Below are 27078 nucleotides of genomic sequence, written 5' to 3'. Positions count from 1 at the left end.
CTGTTCAATTTATGGATCTAACTTAGATGACCCTGATATTTCTTAAATTTTCTAAGTGTTGAACTTGCCCTATGGTCTCATCCTTTAATATTTTGTGGTGATTTTAATATTCCTTCAGATAGTAAGTTTGATCTATGTGATACTCTTCCATATCAAGGCAGAAAAGCTAGTGTCTTTAAGGCTCTTCAAGGATTGGTGAAGGAACATGGGCTGCTTGATAGCAGGCATAAACTCAAATCATCCGATCCCGGGTTAACGTTTTACTCCGTTCCCCACAATAAGCCAGTTTGTTGGACTATTTTTTTTTTATCTAGTCAACTGGTTGAGACAAGTAAGATTAAGAGCTTTCCGAGAATCATCTCAGATCACAACCCCTTAATGATTGAGATTCAATTGAGGGGCATTTCAAAGGTTCAGAGGCCTTGGACCTTTGAAAGGAAACTCTTGCTGGATGAGGTATATTGTACCCTTATGGCTGAATGGATTGAGGAATTGTTCTCTATTAACCGCAATACAGCTTCAGTCTGTATTGTGTGGGATGCTTTTAAAGAAGCCGTCTGAGGGGAGACTCTAAGCTTTTCCATAGCCCGGCAAAAAATAATACAGGAAGAAATTAAAAATTGGGTAAAACAATTAAGGTCAGCGGAGTGCTATTTAATGAGCAGAATACAGGGGGGTACAAGCATAGAGGAATGTCATCAGTGTATAGCAATTATAAAATCTAAAATTCATCGCCATTTCGGTGCGGAGGTGGCAGCTATATGCAGCAGAGGGCTGAGTCATATGAGCTGGGGGAAAACACAGGCAGGGTATTGGTCAAACGGTTGCAACAGCGTGAAGTAGCCATTCGTATCTGCAAAATTAAGGATCATTTAGGGCTGGTCCAGGTTTCCCCGGCAGGAATCTTGAATGTTTTTCAGAATTTTAATAGTCAACTTTATGCTGAGGGATCAACCTTGACAGGGATAGATCCTTTGGAAGAATTTTTTAATGGTATGAAAACAACGAAGGTTACTCAGGTTCAAAATGAGGCACTTGAAGCCCAGCCTACATGGGAAGAAATACTCTATGCAATAACTTCTTTAATCATGGGTAAGGCTGTCAGTCCGGACGGTATTCCACTGGAATTTTATAGGACATTTCGACAAGTACTTAAATATGATATTATGCTCCTATTTCAACAGGCTAAAAAAAAATCACATTTTTGATTCTTGGCGGAAAACAACTATTATCGTTTTTAGGAAAAAAGATAAATCAGAACTCAATCCAGCGTAATTTAGGCCTATAACGTTGATTAACTGTGATAGTAAAATCAATTTGAAGCTTTTGGCAATTAGACTTGGAAAGGTTATTAACCCTCTGGTCTCTCTAAGCCAACATGGGTTTATCCCAGGGAGGGACACATCAGATCATGTCCGTTGTGTAATAGCCCTTCTCGACTGGGCACAGGCCACAGGGTCACCGCTGGGGGTTCTCCTCTTGGACGCTGAGAAAGCATTCAATAGGGTCTCCTGGCAGTTCCTGTGGTCTGTCCTATGTTGGAAGGGGCTAGGTGGGGCTTTATACAAGCAGTTAAGGCATTATATCTATCTCCAGAGGCGGTGATCTGCATTTCAGAGCAGAATTCCAAGCAATTTACTATCAGCAGAGGCACAAGGCAGGGTGTCCCTGTTCACCTCTGTTTTTCGCCCTGTATATTGACCCCTTCCTAAGAAAACTTGAGCTAAGTGTCCATATTAAAGCGGTCAGGATTAGGGAGGTCGAGTACAGGGCATTGGCGTACGCAGACGACATAGTAGTACTTACGAGCGAGGTTGTCTCTGCCTTCCCAGTGGTCAAAGATTTAGCAGATCAGTTTGGCACCCTTTCAGGGTACAAACTGAATGTGGATAAGACTCAAATTCTCTGTTCAGGGATGATCTGCCCCTCAGACTTTCGAGTCATCTCAGAGGCTACCTATTTGAGGATTACAATTACGGCTGCGGTTGATAGAATACCCGACTTAAATATCAGTTGGAGAGGTTGGATCATTTACACCTCTCTCTTTTTGGGCGAAGCAATATTATTAGGATGTCGATCTTACCCACATTTCTATACCTTTTTAGGACTACCCCTCTTGAGTTTTCTTCTTCCAGTTTTGTAAGGTTAGGAAAGATGTGTTCTAGGTTTCTTTGGGGTTAACGTAGGTCTAGAAGGGCGAGTAAATGGATGATTCTCCCAAGACATCGAGGGGGTCTGGCAATTCCCAGCTTTCTGCTTTATTACTGGGCAGCTATTCTGAAGCATATGGCCATTTTACTGGTTGGTCCTAAGGCTGATATGTCAGCGGAGAGTAGCCCATCTATATATGAACTGGGGTTGGGAAACCAAGCTAAGGGCTGTCTGGTTTCGGATCTTGAACCTAGTTATTATAAAAAGACCAGATTTAAAATCGTGAGAGCAGCATATAAGGTGTGGAAACATGTTCAGCGGAAGCTTAAGATTTCTAATCTGAATGCATACACTCCACTTTTAGATCCAGGTACGCTGCCACCAATTTTTTGGGATTCGGTCACTTTTGAGTGGGCTAATAAGAGTATCTATTCGCTGGGGGATTTTCATAGGGATGCGCAACTTGCAACGTTTGCAAAATTGCAGGAATAATACGGTCTCGGCAGGGGTGATTTTTTCAAGTATTTGCAGATCCAGAGCTTTTTTGGGGAAAATATACGCAGAGTGGCTTCAAATTTGGAAAAGATACCCCTGGTGGAAGCTGTTCAAAAGAAGTCTCGTCTAGGGAAAATTTACCAAATCTTGCTTGATTCCTTCCCTTATGATATGTCAGCACACTCAGATAAATGGGCAAGCAAGTGTGGGGAGGAAGTAATGGATATTGAGGATTCTCTGTTTCTAGCGAGCCAGATTTTGATTACTGGGAGTCTCAGGAGTCCACATGTTATGTCAGTCTTCGACCTGTACTATACCCCTGCGAACATTGCTAAATGGAGGGGAATGAGGGGAGGGAAATGTAATAGATGTGATCCCAAGGCAGCGGATACCGTCCATATGTTCTATTCCTGTCCAAAACTGCCTGTTTTCATACATGGTATAGAAACATTCTTGACTACGACTTTGGAGGTATCAGTCTCTGTTACACCAGCTCTTCTCATTCTGGGAGTAGGGAATCATACTGAAGTGGGTAGTAGGGTAAGATCTGAGACAGGATTTGTGTTCATTGCTATGGCTATTGCCCGCTTGTGTATCACTTCCCAATGGATACGTACTGACCCTCCAACTTTCTCTAACTGGTGCGCAAGGCTATTGGCTGCATACAATATCGATCTTCACTTTATAAATTAAGAGGCCATAGGAAGAAAGCGTTGGGGCAGCGAATCTGGGCTCCTATTGCCGTTTTGGTCGATTAAAGGATATTCTAATTTTGATTTGCCTAATCAGTTTTCTTTTGTCATTGAAATGAACTAAGGAAATAATGAATCATTTAATTTCTCAAAGCATTTGTGGTATGCATATAGTGGTATGAACTTTTTTACTGTGGCTATTCAATATGGTCTGGAGGCTTGACATTCCTGTATATTCTGATGAATTGTATAATCATATATTTTTGTATCACTTGCTTTATGGTCATCTCATCCCTCTCTTACTTACAGGGCTGTCAGTATCCCATGTTTTGTTGTATAAGCAGTACTATTGCTTTGTGTTTATGTTTTATTCGAGGGAACAAAACAAATATAAACCAAATAAAAATATATTTTTTAAAAACAAGCAGAGACTCAAGATCTACTCCCACATTTTAAACTTTAGCTAAAAAAGAAGCATACTTTTCTGACAGAACCGCTAGATGGCAAGAGTGTGCACAGTTTATGCATCTCATACCAGACACTAAGCTGCCAAACTAATTTAAAGGTCATATTCACATACATTGAAATCTGCACTTTTATATTAAAGTCCTGGGGGCTCATTTATGAGCCCTTGCGTCACTTTTACGCCGCTGGTGCGTCACTTTTTGTGATGCACCAGCGGAGTAAAAAATGTGCCTTGTTGCACCATATTTACAAAGTGACGCATCTAGGTAGATGCGTCACTTTGTAAACCCCTGCACCACATTGTACCTGCGTCAGGTATAATGTATGCAAGGGGGGTGTTTTGACGCAAGGAAGAGTCATAGAAGTGACGCAGTGAAATCTATAAGATTTCACTGCGCCATTTCTTGGATGCTAATGCGTCAAAATCTTACACCTGCCTCATGGCAGACGTAAGACTGACGCAGGCACTAACAACATGGGACTTGCCCATGTGAAATTACACATTGCTGGAGTACTCCAGCATTGCGTCACTTTTTTGCCTACAGATACGTCAAAAATACTGACGTATCTGTAACTCCTTGCGACATGATGCGCCATACTGTAATTATGACGCATCGTTAGTGTCGCAGGGAGAGCGCAGTGAAAAGTGACGCATCACTGTTTTCACGCAGCGATGCGTCACTTTTCATAAATGAGGCCCCTGGTCCTTTGCTCAGCTTGAAGGAAAAACTCTGTGTAAGATTTTTCGAATGGAGATTAAATGATAATGAGTTTGCAATTAAAGGACTACATTAACCATAAAGCACGGGGAAGAATGACGTGCAGAAGGGCATTACCTCAATGCAGGCACACACCTGTAAAACATGATATACTTTTTGTCTAAGGACAGCCACAGCACTCTGTGGTTTCTCCTGGTGGGGGCGTAGTACCTGCTTGACAGGAGACTCCCTCGCAGAGACGACCCTCCACGCTTGGCCCAGTGCAATGGGCCTCCAGCTGACTTCCTGCCAGGCAGGTCCTGGTGCGGGTTTGAATACCAGCTTCTCCACACTTTACTGGACACTCGCTCCAGGAGGACCACGGAGCCCAGTCCGCTTTCGTGCCTGCAGGCGCTGAACCTGAAATACAGTAACATTAGGGCAGGGTTCTCGAGAGAAAGGAAGTGGGATGTGAAGGGACGGCATACAAGTGTTCACTCAATAAAGGAACCAGGGCACAAGTCGAAGGTACACACAGGTACACAGGGCCTTATTTATGAAGGCCTTGCGCCGCCGGTACGTCACTTTTTCCCATTTTAAAAGTGGCGCACCGGCGGCGCAAGGTCTTCATAAATAAGGCCCACGGAGTCCACCAAATATTTACACAGGGAAGACACCGTCCTCCTTGCCAAGAAGTTGGGCCCCACTGATATTTGCTGAACTTGTACCAGTGCAATTTTCAGACACCGGGACACATTCAGCAGCGCCTGTACGTTGTCTGGTTTCCGTTCCCAGCAGCAATGTGCAGGCAGCGAGGGGGGATTTTTTTATTTTCACCTCCAGCTGGGCAAAAACATGAAGGCCGAAGTAAAGGGCACATCAGGCCTCCTTTTGATCCAGTACCCTGATTGGATGCAGCCTGGAAGCTCACACATAAATGAAATGCAACAGAGGAGGAACAAAAACACACAGCTTGTTATCACTTCACATGTACTTAAGAGAGAAATGCTTTTGGCTTTGTTCAGTCCCTGTATATAAGTAATTGCAATGTAAGAATGCCAGATGTGATGGTCTGACCCAGTATTTACACAAATAGTAATTTAAATGGCACTATTGTATTTCTTTTTTAGCGCTACTCATCCTAGTGCAGGGTGTCAGAGCGCTTTATGTAGCATGTACATTATACATTGACAATAAATCATGTATATGTGTAAATCAATGTACAATATGTGTTACATGAGACAATGAGGGTCACAAGGTGTAAGGGACACGTGTGCTTTCACCTCCAGAGTTATCTTATCATTATTAATATTGCCTGAGATTTACTGTGCCCCTTTGCAGAAGATGCCTTAACCCAATGCAGAGTTATCTTACCATTATTATTATTCCCCGAGATTTACTGTGAAGACTTTGCAGCCAATTAAGCAGTACAGATTTACTGCCCTGTTTCCCCTTGTTGCAAATTTCTTTGTGGCAGGGTTTAAAAAAATATATATGTTAGTTGAGGCCCAGATTTTGCATTGGGGTTGGACCACTTTTTGGCACAGCCCCAATGCAAAATCTCAATTGTTAAATCTCAAAATGCACTTATGGACTCATGATTTACCTGAAAAACATGCGTGAGGTCTTAATATCTGATGTTACTTCTTGTGCTGTCACTTTCAGTGAGGTCACTTCCAGTGATGTCATGTGTGATGTCACGCATCGTGATGTCATGCACTGTGATGCATTCTCCATGATGTCACTTGCATACTGTCTAACTTTGTTAATCCCCCCACTTCCTTTTTAGGACTTGTGCCCTGCAAGGAACATTACACCATGTGTGGTGTCTACTGTCCCACTGAATTCCTCACATTTCCTTACATTGCCAAAAATCCTGCCGTAATGTATTATTCCATTGCACTCGAGCTGTGATTCCAGTACAGGCATGTGAGAAATGTGGGGACTCTGAAGTGGACCACTGTATGATTCTAGCATATTTAGGGTCTCATCTACAGGAAAATGGCGCAGCTCAGCGCCGCAAGCTATTTAGATGCACCGTACTGTGTGATTTTCAAAGCACAGGGATGTTTTGTATTAACAACAATATGATGCATCCCTGTGCTTTCCCCTGCACTAGCACACAATTGACTGTCATTCGCTAGCGCAGGCACCCTTGCATCATTTTGCAAGGGTGCCTGCTCTGTGGGGGTGATTGTTTTAGTGCAGGAAGGTACACTGTCCTGCCCAACAACAATCATTAATGGCATTTTCCTTACTATGCATTCTGCAGAATGCAGCATGCATAGAAAGAGGAAAAAACGAGGAGAAATAAAAGTACTTCTCCTTGCGCCATTCCTATGTCTCCACTGTGGAAGCATAGGATTCTGACGATTCCCAGTTCTGCAACATTTTGTACATCTGGGAATGCGTCAAGTTTCATTGATGTTGATTGGGAACATCCATAGCAACACCCATGGAACACCCCTTTCACACAGAGTAACGAGTGAAAGAGACCCATATATACAAGGCCATGAAAAGTCACGCTGATGCACCAGAAAGAGTGATGCACCGGTGGCACAAAGGACTTGTAACTCAACGCGTCAGAGTACAACTACAGTCAAACTGCTGTGCTACTTAGAAACATGTGAAGTGTGATTGTAGCAGGTGCATTAGAAGTGCAGTGAAACTGTGCATCTCTGGTGTGATTCCAATGCTCTTGCTGCATGACTTCAGAGTGTCTGCAGTGGAACTATTCCATGGATTTTCTACTAAAATTCTAATGCATCAGAAGTGGTAAGTTAATACATAGTCCGTGGTATTAGAGGACATAGACATATAAATTGACCTCTGCTCCAGCCATACTGACCAGCAGCCACTGGGCTGACAGCATTCTTCTATTTTTCAAGTAGGTCAATCCACCTCTGAGCCATTCCCATGGCCAGACTGGCAATTCAATTAGACCAGCCTGAGGCAAGGGTTTTATTGAGAAGCACTGCAACTCCTTTTGTTAGAGGGGGCTGATATTGGAGCACTGCTGCAAAACCGGTCCCCAGTAAAAAAAAAAGCCCGCCACCACTCAAAAACCGGCCTCCACCCTTCTGGGCTACCGGAAAAAAATACCCGTCGCCCGCTACGGCATGTCCGGCCCTGGCCATACCAATCCGATTGACTGTCATGGCAGTAAAGGTTTTTGAAACCCTCATGAATCAGCTTGGCACTTACCTTTAGGACACAGGAAGCGGACAGCGTAGTTGGAGCAGTTCCTGCCATCCACCTGCTCCTTGTTGATGCACCAGAAGCCCCGGGCCAGGCTGGCGTGCACCACTTCCCCCGTCCTCTCTGCTGGGATCCAGTCAGCCGTTCTGGCTTCGACCCTAATTGGCGCCTTGCACACTTTGTCCCGGTAGTAAAACCGAATTGCGTCCAGGCGTTCGTAGTCTCCATTACCACCAGGGTGGTCGACATTGAACCAGTTCGTCCATTCCCAGGGCTCTAAGAAGGAAAATGGAGCGTACAACAAGCGTGACTACGTATTACAAAAACAAGGAGAAATCCAGAGCACCACGAGGCAACGAAAAGTTCTCAAGTTTCAGTCCATTGTCACAGTATTACATTTACTTACACACTGTATTCTATTACAAAGGTAACAACTTAACCTAATAAAATGATTTAAATTATATCAGTTTCAAAATAAATTAATATAAATTAGCATGGGAATGCAGCAGTATATTCAGAAGCTTGTGTGAAAACAGCGAGTGTGGAGTAAGGGTTTAGTCTTAGAAATTTCCGGCATACTAAACCTTTAGTGACATATCCGATGAATGAGTTGCAATAATAATACTTTTTATAAATTGTTTTTCTTAAGTCATAAAACTGAGGATTAAATGTATGCATTACAAACTATCTTCGCACTGTGATCGGCTTACCACTTTGGGTTCTTAAGAGTAAATTCTTGTAAAACCAGTAAATGTATCACCAGATGTTACGGAATGGTGTATCCATCTGGTAAACTACAGCACAACCTGGCTATCACTTTCTGATATCAAGTAATATTCATACAGATACATGAGCAGCCAGGTGAAGCAGCCCTTTGTACTCCTGAATCCTGTAAAGGTTGGGAGACAACACCTCTGATACGCCTGGTATTTTGGTGCCAGGACTTTTGCATTGCCCCCAATACCTCCCCATCTGAAGGTCTCACAAAAGATTCGGAGTGAGATTGTGGTGGTAATACGGAGTGCCCCGTATTGGTCTCCTCTCTGGTTTCCACTGATCAGTTGGCGAAAGGGCATTGTCTTCAACTCTCTTTACATCCTCCACACCTTCAGTTTCCAACCTTGACCATGGGACAACTCCTGAGCCCTTCCTCCATGGGGCCCAGATGACCCAAAGTTGGGGTACTTAGGGACCTAAGATTTGAGAGGGTCGACAAAGGTCATATACTGATAGTGGCATGCACAGGGGTGTGTGCTATGCAGGGATCCCGTGTCTCCGTCCTGAAGAATGCCACGGACTCGCATGAGCCAACAGGCAGAAACATGTTGACGGCTTGAGTGGTGATAGGGTACCAGATCGCCTTTTCTCCCCGTTGGTTTTTAAAACCAACTGGTATTTCATTTGATATAAAGGTCAGTTTGGCATATCACATTGTTTTTTAATTATACTATGTCACAGGTCCATTCTTAGTTAGAAGTTACTTCCTAATCTCCAGGTGTGGGCCCGCTCTTCATCAAACCTGGGTTTTGAAGAGCATGCGGAGTCCTATGATGAAGCATGACACCTGGTGGTGTGTGAGAACATCCTGTCACATTTTTGTGTATACCCAGATATAGACAAGTGTAAGGTGTAGCATTGGTTTAAATAGTTTCTCGGGTGGCTCAGTTGTGTTTAATGGTTGTGATTGGAGGCCAGCTCACCCTTGAGGCCCCACAGCCTCTAGTTCCCTACCATGTATTGTGTCCATGGTAATCTGGGTATTGATGAGCCCTCTTAGAATACCTTTCAAAAAGAATACCCATGAAGCTTCAAATGATTCTATCAATTAAAGTCTGTAATAGGCTCCCAAGTAGCCTTTAAATTTGCTTATTAACCTATCACTCACATTTACATGAATTATTTTTCCGTAGCAAGCACCACAGAGACAAGGCTTGCTGCTTCTTTAACTTTCTGTCCCAACTCTTGCTTCACAGTACAGGTGATCCCCTACTTTGAGGCAAGTCAAGGTCAACATTGACCACTCAGGATACTTTGTGAACTGTTTTGGTAAAATGTAAAAATAAAATTGTGAATGCTGTTCCCAACAGATTGACCTCTGGAGAGCCTCCCTCCTTTCTCAGCTACTACTGCACGTTTGTCAGTTCCTGCCTGGCCTGCGTATGTGACAGTAACCCTCAGTCATGGAGAGCAGGAGCTGTGGAAGGAGAGAGAAGCTACAGAGAACCTCAGTCCACTTTCTTGTGTGGCAATATTGTAATAGATGGATAGCCTGGCACAGGCGGCTGTACCTACCATCAAAGTCCCACTCTCTTGTTATTGGTCCTCCACTAATAATTGTGGAGTCGGCCCAAATTGCCTACAACCTGCAGCTGCAGGCTAAAATGCTATATTCTTTTACTGCTGACGTAACTCCTGTACAGCGCCTTAATACCTAAACTGACCCCAACAACACCAAAGACATAAATAGATGAACCCGTTTCCATTTAGAAATAGTTAGCTGGAACACATTGATTAAGAGTTGTTTACCATGCCATTTGTTAAAACATGGCTTTAGGAATGAGTGTGTCTGCTGACTGATTCAAATACTCATGGTTTGATCTACTAGTAGTATTAATACTCATCTCAGGATTTGTTCAATTCTTTATCAATGATATTAAAAGTTAATGAATGTCCTTTTTTCATATATTTTCAAGCTTTATCCATGCACATTGGAATCCTAACAATAAATGCAATCACATTTCGCACGCATCCTGGGCTGTTTTACAGGGCGCCATGTTGCGTATCTCACCTGACGTGCTGTTCTTCAGTCTTATTTGAATGTGTCTTTTGCCGGTTTGTAGTTTTTTGGCCGAGTGGCTGAACAGACCTGCATCTTTCTGAGTTCCTGCAAGAGATGTCACCCTTAGATTACAGACTGTACAAAGAAGCCATAATAATTTTCATGGTTTTACGGTATACCGCTAACAGCATCTTAAATGTGTTCAAGAAATTGGAGCCTTGGTTGGCAGCTGAAGGGAAGGTTTAATGTATTAGTGTTTTGCTGTTGTGAGAACAACAACACCGAGCAACTAAGAATGCATGCACAATATATGATTACTCTATATCTAGCCCTACAGACTAAGACTTAAATTGAAATATGTTTTATTATTTGTTCATTACCTCTTTAAAATTTTTTACATACAGAATATAATGGATTAGTCACAACAAGACAGTGGAGTATAAAGACAATAAATAATTATCCACAGTCACACAATCGTTCTATAATACATCATCCAAGTACAATGATAGTAATTGTCCTAAATCAATTTAGGACAATTACTATTATTGTATCATTGTACTTGGATGATGTATTATACAAATAATAAAAAATATTTCAATTATAAGTCTTAGCATGTTTGCCTATATCTAGAGTAATCATATCTTGTGCATGCATTCTTAGTTGATCAATTCAATTCAATTCACTTTCTTAATTTAACCTCTTCCATGCGTCATCTGGGCGTGTGTAGAGGACGGCCGATGGCCGTCCGTTCCGGGCACGCTTGGAATTCTCCTGCACAGCAGGGGAATTCCAGCCGCGTCGAAGCAGTTAGACCTCTTCAGAGACCAACAATTTAAAATGAATACAAAAACAATACGTTGTTTAAATATAACAATCCATATACATAATTTCTTCTTAAAAACGGATAACATTTTTTTAAAAATGTAAACAAATTGTAACAGACAAATTCATTTGGAGGTGATCTAATTAAAGCGATCAGATCGTTGATTATAACTAGATTATATCTAAAGCATATCGATTTTAAGAAACAATGTCGAGCTTCTTCCAGGACTTTGTTGGGATAAATATATAGCACATGGGCTGAATCTTGGACTCCTCTACATAGTTCACAAAATCCTGTTTTGTCACCTGTATCACTACAGTATTTTGTGTTTGCCTTTATTAGTAAGATCACTAAATGGAGCATAATGATGCAGAATCAAACGCTGTGTTCTAGGGTAAATCTCAAGTATTTTTGACAAGTCTTATATTCTAAAGTAGCAGTAAAAGGCCTATGGTGTGATAACTGGGAGCAGTGTGCAATGTCTAGATCAAAACTAAGTCACGGAGTCATGTTTTTAAAAAATAACTTCAGATGTGAGGGTGACCAAGACTGTTAGAATGTTATAGAGCATTGAAAGTGCTCCAATGCTGCTGTAAGATTTTCACTAAAAGTATATAATCTTGTTTCGACCTTAAAAGTTTTGTTATTTAAGAGGGCTCTCAGAGAGCCTTATTCCGCATGCAATAGGTTAAACGCCCATCTAATTAAGTTGACCAAGGCTCTTGAGTGAGCACTAGCTATCGAGAGCTCTAGACATAGTGCTTAAACCGGTGTAGCTTGACTCATTGTAGTTATTTCTCTTCATACGTACTCAAGATATGCCATTTATTTACGGAAATATATTCTAGCGCATATGACTAAGTAGGGGGAATTTCAGCACAATAGATTTCGAGAAAGGAATGGAAATGTCTCTTTCTAGAGAAAGACTCAAATCTCTTTAGGGCGCTTTATGACCACTGCCCGAGGCTCTCCACACAGAACCAGGTGAACGCAGCGGCCTCTACTGCTCTTCGTTGACTGCACTCGCACTCCCACGCCTCAGCATCACAGGAAACAGGATATTGGCTTACTTGCTCAGGGGTGTTGTTCTTACATTAGTAATTTCCCTGCCCTGAGAACGTTATCTGTTTACAGGAGGTCCCTATTTATACACTAATTGTTATACTTAGTCTGTCTCTTTTCTGTCTGTGGGATTTCATTGTCACTCACATGATGTCACCACTAGAATGTTTGGTGACATCATGGAGTGCTGGTGGCTTAGCCTGGTCTCAACTGGCAGTTGGCACCAGGCAGGCTGAGTGACAAGGAGGTCACTCTTGGCGGGTCTTTTACATTATCATCTTGAAGACTTGACTTGCAACTAACTTTAATAAAGGAACCACAATAATACACCCGGTTCAAGGCTTCTATTTACAACACTAATGTTTTGCTGTAGCCTGCAAAATTCAGTACCAGGCACCAGAAAACTGTAGAATTCACACACACGATCACGTAGCTTTATATTTTTTGCCCTGAGTCCATCATATTTTTAAATATTGTCTAAAATAACATAAACGGCTTCAACCAAGGGGTGTTATATAAATTAAGTTTAGTCACTAGGGAAGACTTTTACCAAGGTATTACATGCACAGCCTTAGGAAACCGGTGATATTGTGTCTTTAGACAACCAAGCCTTATCATTTTAAAAACAAATTAGGAGAGATTGTATTAAATAGAGTAATGAAAGCCAAATAATAAAAACAAAACTATAAGAGTCTGGCTTGACATATAGCTTTCTTTCATTCGTCAGACCACAGTTGCCATGCGAAACATCAGTTGTCAGTTTATAAAGCTAAAAGGTTGATCCCCCTCCTCCAGATGAGCCATCACATCACACTGATAATGAAGGTATTGTCCAAGCCTTATCTAGACTGCTTCAAACTGGCCAATCACACGCAGAAGCTCCAGAGCTTACAAGCAGTGGGAATCTGATAAACCCCAAAGATGCCAAACTGCATAACTCGGGCCCCGAAGGACCTCAGTGGGCCCCAAGAGGAGTAAAGGATCAATTTTAAACTATTTACCATCATCAGTGTTTACGAGTTACACGACCATCAATACCAGCAAAAACTGGTACCTCACTACACTTCCAGTTAGGAAACACAAATCCGATTTTACAAACCAAATCTAAGCAGACTAAACAGGTTGGTAAACGTTTCAGAAACCATGGAACACATCTCTGAAGCACTTTTTATTTATCTGACACTAGGAATATAAAATAAGACAGAATCCTAATCACCAAATGTATGTTTGGCACAAAAAAGTAACTGAAAACATGGATGTTGTATTTGCATTTTGCAACTTGTTGCCCAATAGCGGGACACAAAAACAGGTTAACAATGTGAGCACCAAGGGTGCTCTTTAGACCTGAACATTAATGTCCGTCAAATGTATGCGGTATGCTCCATGTGTTTGTGCTCTCAATTCAGAGACCTGGGTTTAAAATTGGGAATAATGTGTGGAAATGGCAACTGTGTCATTGTGCACACATCAGTACCACTAGCATTGTGACTCGCATGGTCAAATACTAGCAAGTACAATGTGCTAGTACTTGAGTGAACAAATATATGGGTATGCTAGTTTGCAAATCCACTATCTTGTAACTTTGCAACTTTGTGTCATTATGCATGCATAATTACTCCTTCAGGACTTTTTTTTTAGGATCAGCCTCAGCGCCTATCATAGCAGCGGGAAACCTTTATTGATGCAGCGAAGAGCAACTAAGTGGCAGGTGGACTGCTGACCCCATGATACCCGTCAGGAGATCCACCATCCAAGCTCTCTACTGTGCCATCGTTTCCAGACTCCATGCTGATCCCCTGCACCCCCTCACAGTTGTGCCTCCATAAGGTGGATTGTGCCAGCAAGCAAAGCTTTCCTGGTGGCGGACGTTCTGCCCAAGAGACATTTACAGCAGGAGATCCAGGTTTGCAGCAGGCAGGGTACAGTGTTTTCCCATAGGATGATGCCAGATAACTTCAGCTGGTGTTGTTGAAATGAATTTTCCAACTTTGCCCAATGTTGCTGGAAACATTTTCTATCAGACACCACCAGTCATATTATGATGGGCGTCTGTAGGTGCCTTTCCGTGGCGGCGATGCCGCCACGGAAAGGCATGCGGTCTTCACTCTGGAGGCCCCCTGCGGGCCCCCAGAGTGATGGAGAGGTGGGGGGTGCACACTGGGGTACCTGTGGTACCACCCTTCATTTGTATAAACAAGGCACCGCGCGGTGCCTGCCGCTTTGTGTATGCAAATGCATCAATGCATTTTTAGCATTGTGGCGGGCGGTGCAGAGAGCACTGCCCGCCACAATGCTAAAAATGCAGGATGTGCCCGCCACTGTGGCGGGCACATCCTAATACTCCCCACGGGACCCCCGCCCTTATGGCGGGCAATCGCGAATTCCGACTGGATGGCGGGCGGACAAAGTCCGCCCGTCATCCTAATGAGCCCCAATGTATCCAGCATTCGGTGCTATTGAAACTTTAGTTTGCTTAGTGACATCCGAAGCTGCTATGACGGCTCCCAGGGCTGCTCTGGGTTGTTGTTCTAGCCCTGCCAACTAAAGATCTGCAACGTCCTAGAGCACATTGTCAAAATGATCATCAAGCACTGACTCCTCCAACGTAAAGCGTCTGCCGAGCTTCACAAACCTGCGAAGCTGACTTCATGTGCACAGATGTATTGATCACTCCTGGACGTTAATGTATAGCACCTCTTGTAATATGTATACTTGTTTACCAAAGATTGTCCACCTCCCTCTCCTAAGCCAGAACCAGTTGTAGGATTGTCTTTGTTACACACAAAATATAAATTTGTTGTTGCAGCACTCCTTGTCACCTAATAAAAAAGCAATTTGTTGATCTTGTGCTTGGACGCTGTCTGGTGTAGCACCCTACGTCTGCTTCATTACCTTGCTTTATAGTAATTCCGGCCCTCCCTTACATACAAATTTTGTTTTCAACTACTGCTAAATTCCCACATACTTTTCAGATAAACTCTAGCCGAGCCATTCCGATTCTCATGCCCAGCAAAATACAAAAACATAAATAAAAGGTATTTGGCTTTCATTAGTACCTTTGGTCAAGACTTAAAGTAGTTTAACAGGTACCGCCAACTCTGAGCTGGTGGAAATGCTGAAAAGATGGCAAACACCCGCTTCTCACAAACCCGATGTGTGGATTTTTAGATTGTAAATTGTTCACAATATAAAAGGTGGCATTCTCTTAGGTTCATAACAACAGCTCTGCAAAGACTCTTCACAGCACGAGCACCTCAAAAGTTTGGAAGTCCGAACCCGGAAACAATATGGTCTTCAGAATGTACTGCATAGTCATGTCCATAGTACCAATTCATCTGATGTGCGTCCATTAGGGGAACCACAACGTAGACCTGAGCGGAGTATTCTACCAGGGTAGGATAGGTATATCTATTGCTACTATGGGATTGACTGTGGGCTTGTACATGGATGCTGTCCACCTTGGAGGAATTCTGCACAAAGCAGCACCAGATCTCTAAGTAGGATAAAAAATGTGGCGGTCCCTAAAAAAGGGATGTACGGCATTACGACGTGTACTGTTACAACGCGTGCCATTACAACGCGTTTTTTTCAACGCAAGTCGTTACCACGACTTGCGTTGGAGGGGGTGCGGACTTAGGAATTTTTTAATTTACTATTCCAACACCAGCCTACGTACAGTAGGGAAGGTGTTGGATAGTAAATTTAAAAATTCCTTGTCCTGCAGCGCCCTCCAGCACAAGTCGTGGTAACGACTTGCATTGAAAAGAACGCATTGTAACGGCACGGCGGTGTAACAGCCGCGTCGTAAAGGCTGTTCACCCTAAAAAAGACGTGGCCTAAGAAGGGTAACTAGAATTTCTTTCCAAGAGGCATGATCAGTATAATTAAGGCCAATGTTTAAAACATGTAAAATACCATCCAGTTCTTCACATAGCATAACACCGACCAGTATTTTGGTGCTTCTCTGTGTACTTTCTGTTACTGTAGTTAGACATATTGCACTTGAATGGACATGCACCTGAAACAAACCAAACCTATTGGCTTCGCCAATGCATGTTAGGAGCGGATCACAGACAGAATATCGAGGAGCAAAATATCGACCTGCCAAAATATCGTGGACAAAATATAGAATGCCAAAATATCGAGTTCCTATCTACAAACAGGTAAGTACAAAAATATCGAATCCAAAATATCATTGTAAATAATATAGTTTGTTAAAATATCGAATTTTTTTAAATGTATTAAAAGTAATTTAAAATTAATAAAATAAATATAATTAACTAAAGAATACTTAAAAATACTTAAATAACCCTAAAATTAATAAATCATTAATGTAAGTAAAAAAAAGAAACATGCATTTTTATTTTTTAATACATATATATTTATTGACTTAATATTTAAAAATAAAATCAATATTTTTAGCGGAGGATAGTGGGAGGGTAACATTTACTATTCCCACTCCAGTGAGTGCATCAGTAGGGAAAGTGTTGGATAGCGGGAGGGTAAAAACTACTATTACTACTCCAGTGAGAGCAACAGTAGGGAAAGCGTTGGATAGCGTAGGGGTAATAATTACTATTCCTACTCCAGAGAGTGCAACAGTAGGGAAAGCATTGGATAGCGTAGGGGTAAAAATTACTATTCACACTCCAGTGAGTACAACAGTAGGGAAAGCGTTGGATAGCATAGGGGTAAAAATTACTATTCCCACTCCAGAGAGTGCAACAGTAGGGAAAGCGTTGGATAGCGTAGGAGTAAAAAATACTATTCCCACTCCAGAGAGTGCAACAGTAGAGAAAGCGTTGGATAGCGTAGGAGTAAAAAATACTATTCCCACTCCAGAGAGTGCAACAGTAGGGAAAGTGTTGGATAGCGTAGGGGTAAAAAATACTATTCCCACTCCAGAGAGTGCAACAGTAGGGAAAGCGTTGGATAGCGTAGGGGTAAAAATTACTATTCCCGCTCCAGTAAGTACAACAGTAGGGAAAGTAATGATTTAATATTGAAATAAAAATAAATTAATTATTAATACCAATAAAAAACGTAATTACAATTACTTACCAATTACAAAATATTTAAAAAATAATTAGATATAAATATCAATAAATAGGATGTATTAAAAACTTAACTACCTATTAATAATTAACAACCAATTAATTTTCAATACCAAAAATGTAATAAGTAATACAAAAATTACCAATTAATAATTAATTAACAATAAATTAATTATCAATACACAAAAATAATTTCAATAATTACTTAATTACAATTAAATTACTTGCCACCCTTTTTCCCTATAAACCCACAACCCGCTCCGAATAATAAATTAATACAATGAACATAATTATCAATTAATAAATTAATAAAAATTAATGACCAATTAATAATTAACAATACATTATTTATCAATACAAATAAATAAAAAATAATATTTACTTAATTACAGTTAAATTACTTCCCACCCTATTCCCCTATAAACCCACAACCCGCTACAGAACTAAAATGCTAAATTAAATTAAAAATAATTAATAATTCCTAAAAATCAATATTTAATTTACTATCATTAAATTACTTTCCAACCTATTCCCCTATAAACCCACAACCCGCTACGGAATTAAATTATGCAAAAATTAAATAACATAAAATTAATTACTTTAAAAGAATTAAACATACATTACAAAAATAATATATACTTTTAACACATATACTACTAACATACAAAACACTTTAAAAAATGTGATATTATAAAAAAATCGATATATTGTAATGCCTATATTATGTACTTCGATATTTTAACAATTGATATTACTTACCTGCATTTCTATATTTTTAACCACTATATTATGTCCATTTGATATTATGTCCATTCCATATTGTGAACTCGATATTTTGTCCATTCTATATATTTTTTTCGATATTTTGCCTAGTTACCGTTAGAAGCACCAGAAAATGAGTAACTACAATGACTCATGTTCTTCCCGTACTTTCTTCTACAGTCTCTCTGTTAGACACTTAGGGGGTCATTGGTATGACATACGCCCGGGAAACGGGACTGCCCGCTGAGGGTGCGGCGGTCCCGCACTCCCAATTACGATGCGCCTGCCACACTGGCGGGCCCATGGCGCATTTGTGACGTTGCGGCAGGCGGTGCTAATAGTACTGCCCGCGGCAATGCCACAAAGGCAGGTTGTGCCTTTCAATGCACAATGTTACAGGCACCGTGCGGTGCCTGCCACATTGTACATTGAAATACAGGAGGGTACCACAGGTACCCCCCATGTGCACCTCCCCACAACCCCAGAGTCCCTGGGGGCCCGCAACGGCCCCCCCCATGCAAACTCTGGATGCCTTGCCACGGAAAGGCATGTTCCCGCCCACATTGTAATATGGCTGGTGGTGTATAACAGACACCGCAACCATATTAAAACCTTTTTCGTCCGATCGACTTGTCGACCGGGTGGAAAAGCGGCGGACAGTCTTTCCGTCCGCTGCGGACCCCCCCAGCCATTGTAATATGGCGGGAGGTCTTTGCTGCAAGGATGGCGGGCGGATCGCCCCCGCCGGGCCTGCGGTGACTAACACCGGCCCGGCGGGGGTGGTCCGCCCACCATCCTAATGGGGCCCTAATTGCCTTTCCCCCACCTTACTGAAATCCTCCACATGCATACTGCACACCTGATTTATTTCCTCTTCAGCAACCTCTTTACAATGGATGTCAATTCACCAAAATAGCTGGGGTAACGTAAGCGACATCCCACACCATTTGACCTTTACTTTCAGTCACACACTTACTCATACACACACATTTTTTACTTACCCCAGCTACTAGAGGTCATAGTACAGCTAATTCATTTTCAATTTGTATTACACTGATAGTGAATAATTTGATATTATTCACTATTAAGGTCACATTAAATATCAACAGAAAACAAGGAAAGTGGAGCCCAAACAGCCTCCATAAGGTCGAACTTGCTCTGTGTTCCGGGCACTGGTTTTGCCACCTCTGAGGCCAGGGGTCGCAAAGGCAGTGTCAGGGGTCACATGAGGCAAGCCAAGTGTCACAGCTGGGACCCCTGGTGACCCCAAAATCACATCCATTCTCTTTACACTCGCTCCTGCATGCACTTCCTTGCATCTCCTTCAATTCAACATCCCCCTAAACACACAAGGCACCCACTCATTAGTAAGAACTGCATTTTCTTTAGTTTCACCCTGTCAATTTTTCAGTAGCTGTGCACATCCTTCACACGCTTTCACAGAATATAATTGCCACACATGATTACTGCTCTGTGCGATCTGCATAGAGCCCAAGGACTGGATGAGCATGTGCTCTGAATACCCTTATGAGCCACCGACAGGCACTGTGAGAAACTGGCACTACCGTCAGACTCATCTTCAGCTCTCTAAATCATGGTACGTTATAAATAATCACAACCTCAACTCACACAGACATCTATAGGCAACTCAGTTAACATTAGGCACTACACAAGAGCAATAAGCTATGTTTTTAAAAATAAACTACAGAAACAGTGTCATGGAAGACAGCACTGGCAAAGCAATATGTTGCGCAGATTAGAGCTAATGGCTTTGGCAATGTTTTGTAGCCATTCTGTACAGGAGCACGGATGCTTTGGAGTGTAATGCTAAAACTAATTGTAGAAAGTGCTATGACAAAGTCAGTGCTAATGTGCTTTTTTTAAGTGCATCAGCACTGGATGCATCATGGTAATTTTTCGGGTCTTGCCTACGCAGCGCGCAAGCGCTACTTTGGAGTGACCTCTTAGAATCACTCCGGACTTTTTCGGAAACTCGTGCATGTACTGCACTGTTTCCAATGATCACTCGTGCATGTACGGCGTTTACCTTGCGGGAGCGAGCATCAGTGCCATCTGTTTGCATTTATCACGCCTGCGCTTTGGAAACAGATGGCGCCGCTGCTCGCTCCCACAAGGTAAACACTGTACATGGATTGAGCCTCAAAGCCGCGCCCCCGTTCCCCACCCTGCTATCATTAGCTGGGAAGGTGCAGTTTCAGCAGGGCACTGTTTTGCCAGGAGCTCGCTGCACTTAGGTTTTACATCTCAAACAAGGCTTGTCGGGGAGGATTGGAGGAGGTCCCCTCTTCATTGCTTACTTTAGTGCCCATGGCGCCTTTGATGCGCCACTGCTGGGAGCTTTAGTCTAACAAAGGCTGCTCTCTCCGACTGCATCGTGATCCAGTAAACTTTGACGGTGTGCGCCAATGACACGCTACTCTGGTGGGCCGGTTTTCACTACTACTGCCACTCTGCACAAGGCTTATCTAAGGTCTACTTTCCAAACCCTGACGAGAGTGCATAGCAAAGGCTCTGTGCTGGTGCCAGCACCTACCAAGAGTGCCAGGAACCTAGGGATCCTGGAGGAGGACAAAGAACTCAGGAGGTCAAGGATTCAGTAATATATCTGCTGAGTCAGCACACGCCGCGGGTTCAGTTACATTGGAAACCGGAGCACTCACGGTCACCCAAGGACTACAGGACGTCATGTACCCCATCATGGCCATGAAAAACAACACTGGGTGGAAAAGAACGGACTGTGGATTCATTACACCAGGATATTAGCAGATTAAATGCCCGCTTTTCAAGCTCACATATTTGTGCACCAGATAAACAACAGTAAATGCACGCTATTGTTGAGTTTGATACTATACTCAGTATCACTTTACACACAGTTTGTACTTCACTAAGTTTCAAATGTCTTTTGCTTTACAAAGTGTAAATCCAGCGAAGGCTCTTTTCTTCCATAGAATCTCCAGTTTCAACCGAACTCCCCCTCTATCCGGGGGTACTTGACTTATTTCTAAGCTGATCCCCATGCCAACCAAAAAACCTACAATACTTTTCGATACTCTCCTCTCATTGGTGGCCCTCGCGCGGCAGCATGTGCTTCACCTGTTCAAGGCAGGGCATCACCGGGGCACTGCTGGCGCTTCACCTAAGTCACAAAAAACTTCCTTCGGAAGAGGGGTGGGCAGTTGACTGTTTTTTTTCCTTTCTCAGTTTCCCTTAATACTCGCCCAGCTGATGCTACTCTTCTGGCAAAGAACATGATTTTTTTAGCCTGTCGGTTTTCTGAGGTGTGTTAATGTTAGCCAATTAACAGTGATTTGCATTTGAACTGCTATCTCTGCCCTCTCACCCACTGGGGTGTTAAGTGATCCAGCATACTATCATTGGTGCAACATCAACTGTTGCATGGCTAAACACTTATAAGGTCCCAAAGGCAAGGCCTATTGGCTATGCCAATGCGTGTTATTATTATTCTAGCCATGCTGCACAGAAGCCACATTGCTGGGCAGCATGGCTACAAGTCATTGCCAAAGGCAGCAAAGCCCACGCTGTACAGAAGGAACAAAAGGCACTGGCAGAGCAAATAGTCTCAAAGGCAAGATCCACTGGCTTTGCCAATGCTTGGTATGTCTTGGCACGACACCCCTATGATTCCGAGCAATCTACCCATTCATAAAAAAGAGAAAAAATTTAATTTGACAAAAAATACTTTCACATAAAGAAACCAATTATGCCATGTCCATTTCTTAGGGCAAATACATTTGGAAGCAGATAACATCTGTTGTCACAATAAACATACATTTCAAGGAAGAAAAGGGCTTCTTTGAAGTGTGTGAGGCATAGTAAAACACACTTACAACTGGCAAGAGGTTCAACAAGAACGACAGGGAAGAGGAAAAAATTAAAGTAGTACCTCAGTCACAGCGTGATCAGAGGAAGGACATCAATCAAGTGGAAGCAATCAGTGCTTGTTCCATGCTCCAGCCAAAAGAAGAGGAAGTGAAGTCAGCATGCGCTGGCCAATTAAAAGGTAGCAGATAAGAGTGACAGTGAAGCCAAAGAATGGTAAACAATAGGGGTAGGGGCTGCAATCCCTTTGTTATTTAAAATATCTTTCGCAAGCTAGGGCGCATGCAGTGCAGACCTGAAAAACACTCCATCTAAGGGAATGCAAGATAAAGGAAAACGTGAAATATAAACAGGAACTACATGCTGACATGGAGGATTTTTTTTTTATTTCAAGAAAATTTTATTGATGAGAATAATGGTAAGAATAATGAATATAAAATACAATACAAGTGATACAATCGATGCAATAAACATATGCAAAAAGGGCTAAAGTTGATAGGTAAACCAAGAGATTATATATATATAAGGAACATTAGCCTGTGAGAGATATAGATTACATTTAAGTAAAAGCCTCTATCAAGGCAATAAAACAACCGTACCACTATCAAAATGTGGAAAAGGGGATAGGGGAGGAAACAGAAAAGAAGAAGAGAGGAGAAAAGAGAAAGAGTAAAGAGAGGATGAGTAGGAAGAGAAGACAGGAAAGAGAGAAGAGAAAAAAGAGAAAAGAAGGATTCCCACAGGACTAACCCAGCCGAGAGACCAAATAGCAGACAACAATTAGACAAGCACATCAAAAGGAAACTGAGGAACCCACCCTTTGGAAGACAACTCCATATAGTCATCCAAAGCTTTCCAAACCCCACTAGAAATAGACGGAGAGAGGTGAGCTTGATCAACCGAAGTGTGTGCACTGCGTAAAAAGGAAACCCAAGCCCACCACGTATGATAGGAAACTGATGAAAAGGATTTCCACTCCATAAGAATAATTTTCACCGCTACAGTCAGGAGAAGATCCAACAACTGTAACTCCAATGGATCTAAAGGGAGAGGAGTAGGGGCAGCCAGTGGGCCTAATAAAATTACGGGGAAGGAAAGTTGAAGCTCAAAACCAAAGATAAGAGAGAGATGTTTCTGAATGAGGTTCCAAAAAGGTTGAAGCAAGGAACAATGAAAAAACATATGAGGAAAATCGCCTGCCATCAGACCACAGCTCCAGCATAAGTTGTCCTCTTTAAGGTTAAGTGAGTGAAGACGCACAGGCGTCCAGTGGAGGAGATTAATAGAAAAAAACTTCGACTGCATTAAAGAAGGTGCGATTTTATTACGCAGAGAGAATTTACCAATTGATTGCCAAGTTTCAGAGGAAATATGCTCTGTAATGGCATGATCAAAATGATGTGACCATTTTTGATGAGCAACCGTCTGTTCGGGGAGTGAAGCAGAGGACAAAAATTTATAAATTTTGGAGGCAACATGACCAGATTTGATCCAAATATGAAAAAGTGAGATGGTAGAAGAAGTAGGATGAAGACAAACTTTGGCAATGGCCACCTTAATTTTAAGAAAAGTATAAAAATCAAGATTTGTTAAGGAATGCTTCTGAGCCAAGGTAGAGAAGGGTAATGGTTCGTCAGAAGCACCATATAGATGTTTAACAAGAGAGATTCCTTTGTCTGCCCAATAGGAGATGAGGGTGGGAGAAATGATAAGCTTATATTTGGAATTCCGCCAGATAGATGTCCACCTGGTTTTATGCAACGGAATTGCCACCTTCTTGTCTATTTTCCTGACCGCCGCAATTGTATCAAGAATGATAGACCGGGAAAATAGGATATGCAAAGTAGATGCAGTACAAAAAGAGGCAGTAGGCAAAGGAGATGCTAAATGCTGTTCTATGAGCAGCCAAGAAGGAACATGAAGAGATGGCGGAGAAAACCATAAAGCACCTTGAGACGCCAAAAAAGCAGTCTGATATTTCTCCCAGTCAGGAAAATTACAACCTCCCATAACACAAGGATGACGCAAAAATTTGTATGCAAGTCGAGCACGTTTGTCATTCCACAAAAATTTAGAAGTCAAAATATCGATTTCGCGGAAAAAGGAATCTGACAATTTAATCGGCAGCATGGATGAAACAAAATTAATAATCGGCGTGATCATCATTTTGAGAGTTTGGAGGCGACCCCACCAAGAAATATGTTTCGGAGACCATGTATCCAAAAGACGACGCACTTTAAGTATAGTCTGAGATTCATTATAAGCAATAGTGGTAGACAAAGTAGAACAAAAATAAATTCCTAAGTATTTCAAGTGTGTAGACTGCCACTTAAAACCCGCTGATCCCATATGCGAGGGGAAACAATAGGCATTCAAAGGGAACATTTCCGTCTTGTCTTTATTTAGGGTATACCCTGAAACCGAAGAGAATAGGGAAATGATGTTAGAAATAGCCGGGATTGCCAGAGCGATATCATCTGAAAAAATAAGAACATCATCTGCGTATGCAGCAGTTTTAATACAATGAGGGCCAAAAGAGAAACCTTTGATATCAGGATGTAGGTCAATCAAACGAAGAAGAGGATCAATGGATAATAAAAATATGAGCGGGGATAAGGGACAACCCTGTCGAGTGCCCTGACTAAGATTGAAAAAAGAGGACGTAGCACCATTAACTCTAATGTTAGCTTTGGGTTGAGAATATAAGGACATAATCATATTAATGAAAGAATCGCCAAGATTGTGCGCACATAAAACAGCACGAAGAAACGGCCAAGAGACCTTGTCGAAAGCTTTTTCCGCATCAAGGGCCAAGGTCGCGGCAGGAAGTTGAGAGCGTTTGGCAACACCGAGAACATGACAGAAAGTGCGTATATTGTCTCGCGCAAGACGGCCTTTCACAAAACCAGTTTGGGAAGGATGAACAAGAAGAGGGACAAAGGATTCTAGTCTTTTGGCCAGGATTTTAGCAAAAATCTTTGCTTCCATGTTAAGGAGAGAGATAGGACGGAAGTTTTTAGGATCCGAATGATCTTTCCCCTCTTTCGGGATCACTACTATAGTAGCTTCAGCAGCCGTACCAGAGACAGACCCACCTTTAATAAAAGAGTCAAAGACAGATTTTAATTTGGGGACAAGTGGAGAGAGAAAAGTTTTATAAAATAAGATTGGATACCCATCAGGGCCTGGAGCTTTGCCAGACCGAATAGCTTTAATCGCAGACTCAATTTCGTCGGGGGAAATAGGTTTATTTAAAAAAGAGCGATCAGCATCAGAGACCGACTGAATCGGAACCGATTTTAAAAAAGCTTGACACTGATCAAAAGAGGACTGATTAGAAGGAGTATACAACTTATTATAAAAGTCACGAAAAACTTCAAGTATTTCTTGTGTTTGGAATTTTTTAGAACCGGCGTGGTCAGTAATAGAAGAGATCTGCGAGGATTTAAAAGAGAAGTCCTGAAACTTTAATGTAGCAGCCAAGATTTTCCCAGCTCGATTTTTTAACAGCAACTTCTTTGATTTTTGAGCTTGTACCCCAATATAGGCTCTTTTCGTAACAATGGTATTATATTTGTATTTAAGTAACTTTATTTGCTGTAAACAAGTTGGATCCTTAGAATGCCTGAAGGAAGCTTCCAAAGTCTTTATTTCAGATGACAAGTCCGTAAGTTCTTTCTTAAGATCCGAATTACGTTTGGACATACATTTAATGACCTGACCACGGAAAGTACATTTAAAGGAATCCCATAGAACAATTGGGGAAGAGACAGAGCCTTCGTTCTCATTAAAAAAGGTATCTATAGCTTTAGAGAATTCATCAACCTGAGAAGAGTCATGTAAAACTTCGGTATTCAACCTCCACGAGCGAGCGCGTGATTTAGGGGCAAACGATGATAAAGTAAAAGTAACCGCAGCATGATCAGAGATTAAAATAGGATGTATAAGCGGAGAAGAAGAAGAAGAAACAAGAGAAGAGTGAACTAAGAGATAGTCAATACGAGAGAAGGAAGAGTGAGGCGAAGAGAAGAAAGAGAAATCACTACCAGTGGGGTTATGAAGACGCCAAATGTCTTGAAGATGAGTAATGGAGCACATGTTAAGCATTTGTTTGTGGGATTTAGGAGGACGAAACTGGAATGCAAAATTCCTGTCTAACAAAGGGTCCATTGGTAAATTAAAATCACCACCAACAATAAGATTGCCAGAGCGCGGGGTGTCATTTAGTTTTTTGGTAACCGATTTCCAAAAGGACGGATCATCAATATTAGGTGCATAGATATTCATCACATACAAATGATGCTGGCTATCCGACAATTTAGATAACAACCAACGACCCTCAGAGTCATGTTCAGAAGAAAGTAGCGATAAACCAGAATTCTTTGAGACTAATGTAATAACTCCATTTCGTTTACCCAGGGCATCGGAGCAGCAAACATCCGAAACCCATTCCTTCCTCAAAAACAACGCCTCTTCGTTAGTGACCTTGGTCTCTTGAAAAAGAACCAAATCAGACGACAGGGATTTACAATAATCTAAAATTTTCGACCTCTTCACCGGATGATTTAACCCCTTAACATTAAGGGATAATACATTTAAACCCGGCATGGAAAAACATAAAAATCGAAAAACGACAACAAGGATGACAGAAACAAGACCAACGACAGAACTACAAGGAGCCAATCATCAAACAAAAGAAACATTATGGGAAGGTCCAATTGGGGAATCCAAGAAAAAGAGAAAGGAAGAAGAGAAGAAAAGAGAAAAGAAAGGAGGGAGAGAAGAAGCAGGAGGGAAGGCCTAAAAGAGACCAACATCATACTAGGGAGAACGTGGAAAGGCGAGTAAGGGACCCGTACTAGGCGAATAAATAATTAATAGCAATAGCCCCAAAGAAATATGGTAACCAGATAGCAGGAATAGGGTAACTGGTAAGAAACAAAAGTAGCATCGCACAACAACTTAATAATGTAAATAGTTAAACTATAGCTAAGAAAATATATAAACACATTTAGCTAACAGTCTAATGATGAGAAAA

At 41.8% G+C, this 27078-nt stretch overlaps 1 protein-coding gene across 2 annotated transcripts in view; it reads right to left on the bottom strand.

Annotated features, from left to right (window-relative positions):
* CILP (cartilage intermediate layer protein) overlaps positions 1 to 27078 on the bottom strand; it is a 155689-nt gene that overhangs the window by 57674 nt on the left and 70937 nt on the right. For both annotated transcript variants that reach the window (XM_078683073.1, XM_078683074.1), the window contains exons 3-5: positions 10488 to 10583; positions 7706 to 7975; positions 4733 to 4921 (exon numbers count right to left, since the gene is read on the bottom strand). In XM_078683073.1, the coding sequence (XP_078539199.1) occupies positions 4733 to 4921; positions 7706 to 7975; positions 10488 to 10583 (555 nt within the window). The remainder of the gene's footprint in view (positions 1 to 4732; positions 4922 to 7705; positions 7976 to 10487; positions 10584 to 27078) is intronic.

Source organism: Lissotriton helveticus, chromosome 3_1 (genome assembly GCF_964261635.1).
Source record: "Lissotriton helveticus chromosome 3_1, aLisHel1.1, whole genome shotgun sequence".
Classification (NCBI taxonomy): domain Eukaryota; kingdom Metazoa; phylum Chordata; class Amphibia; order Caudata; family Salamandridae; genus Lissotriton; species Lissotriton helveticus.
Note: the sequence above shows the minus strand (reverse complement) of the source record. Positions and strands in the feature narration are given on the sequence as shown.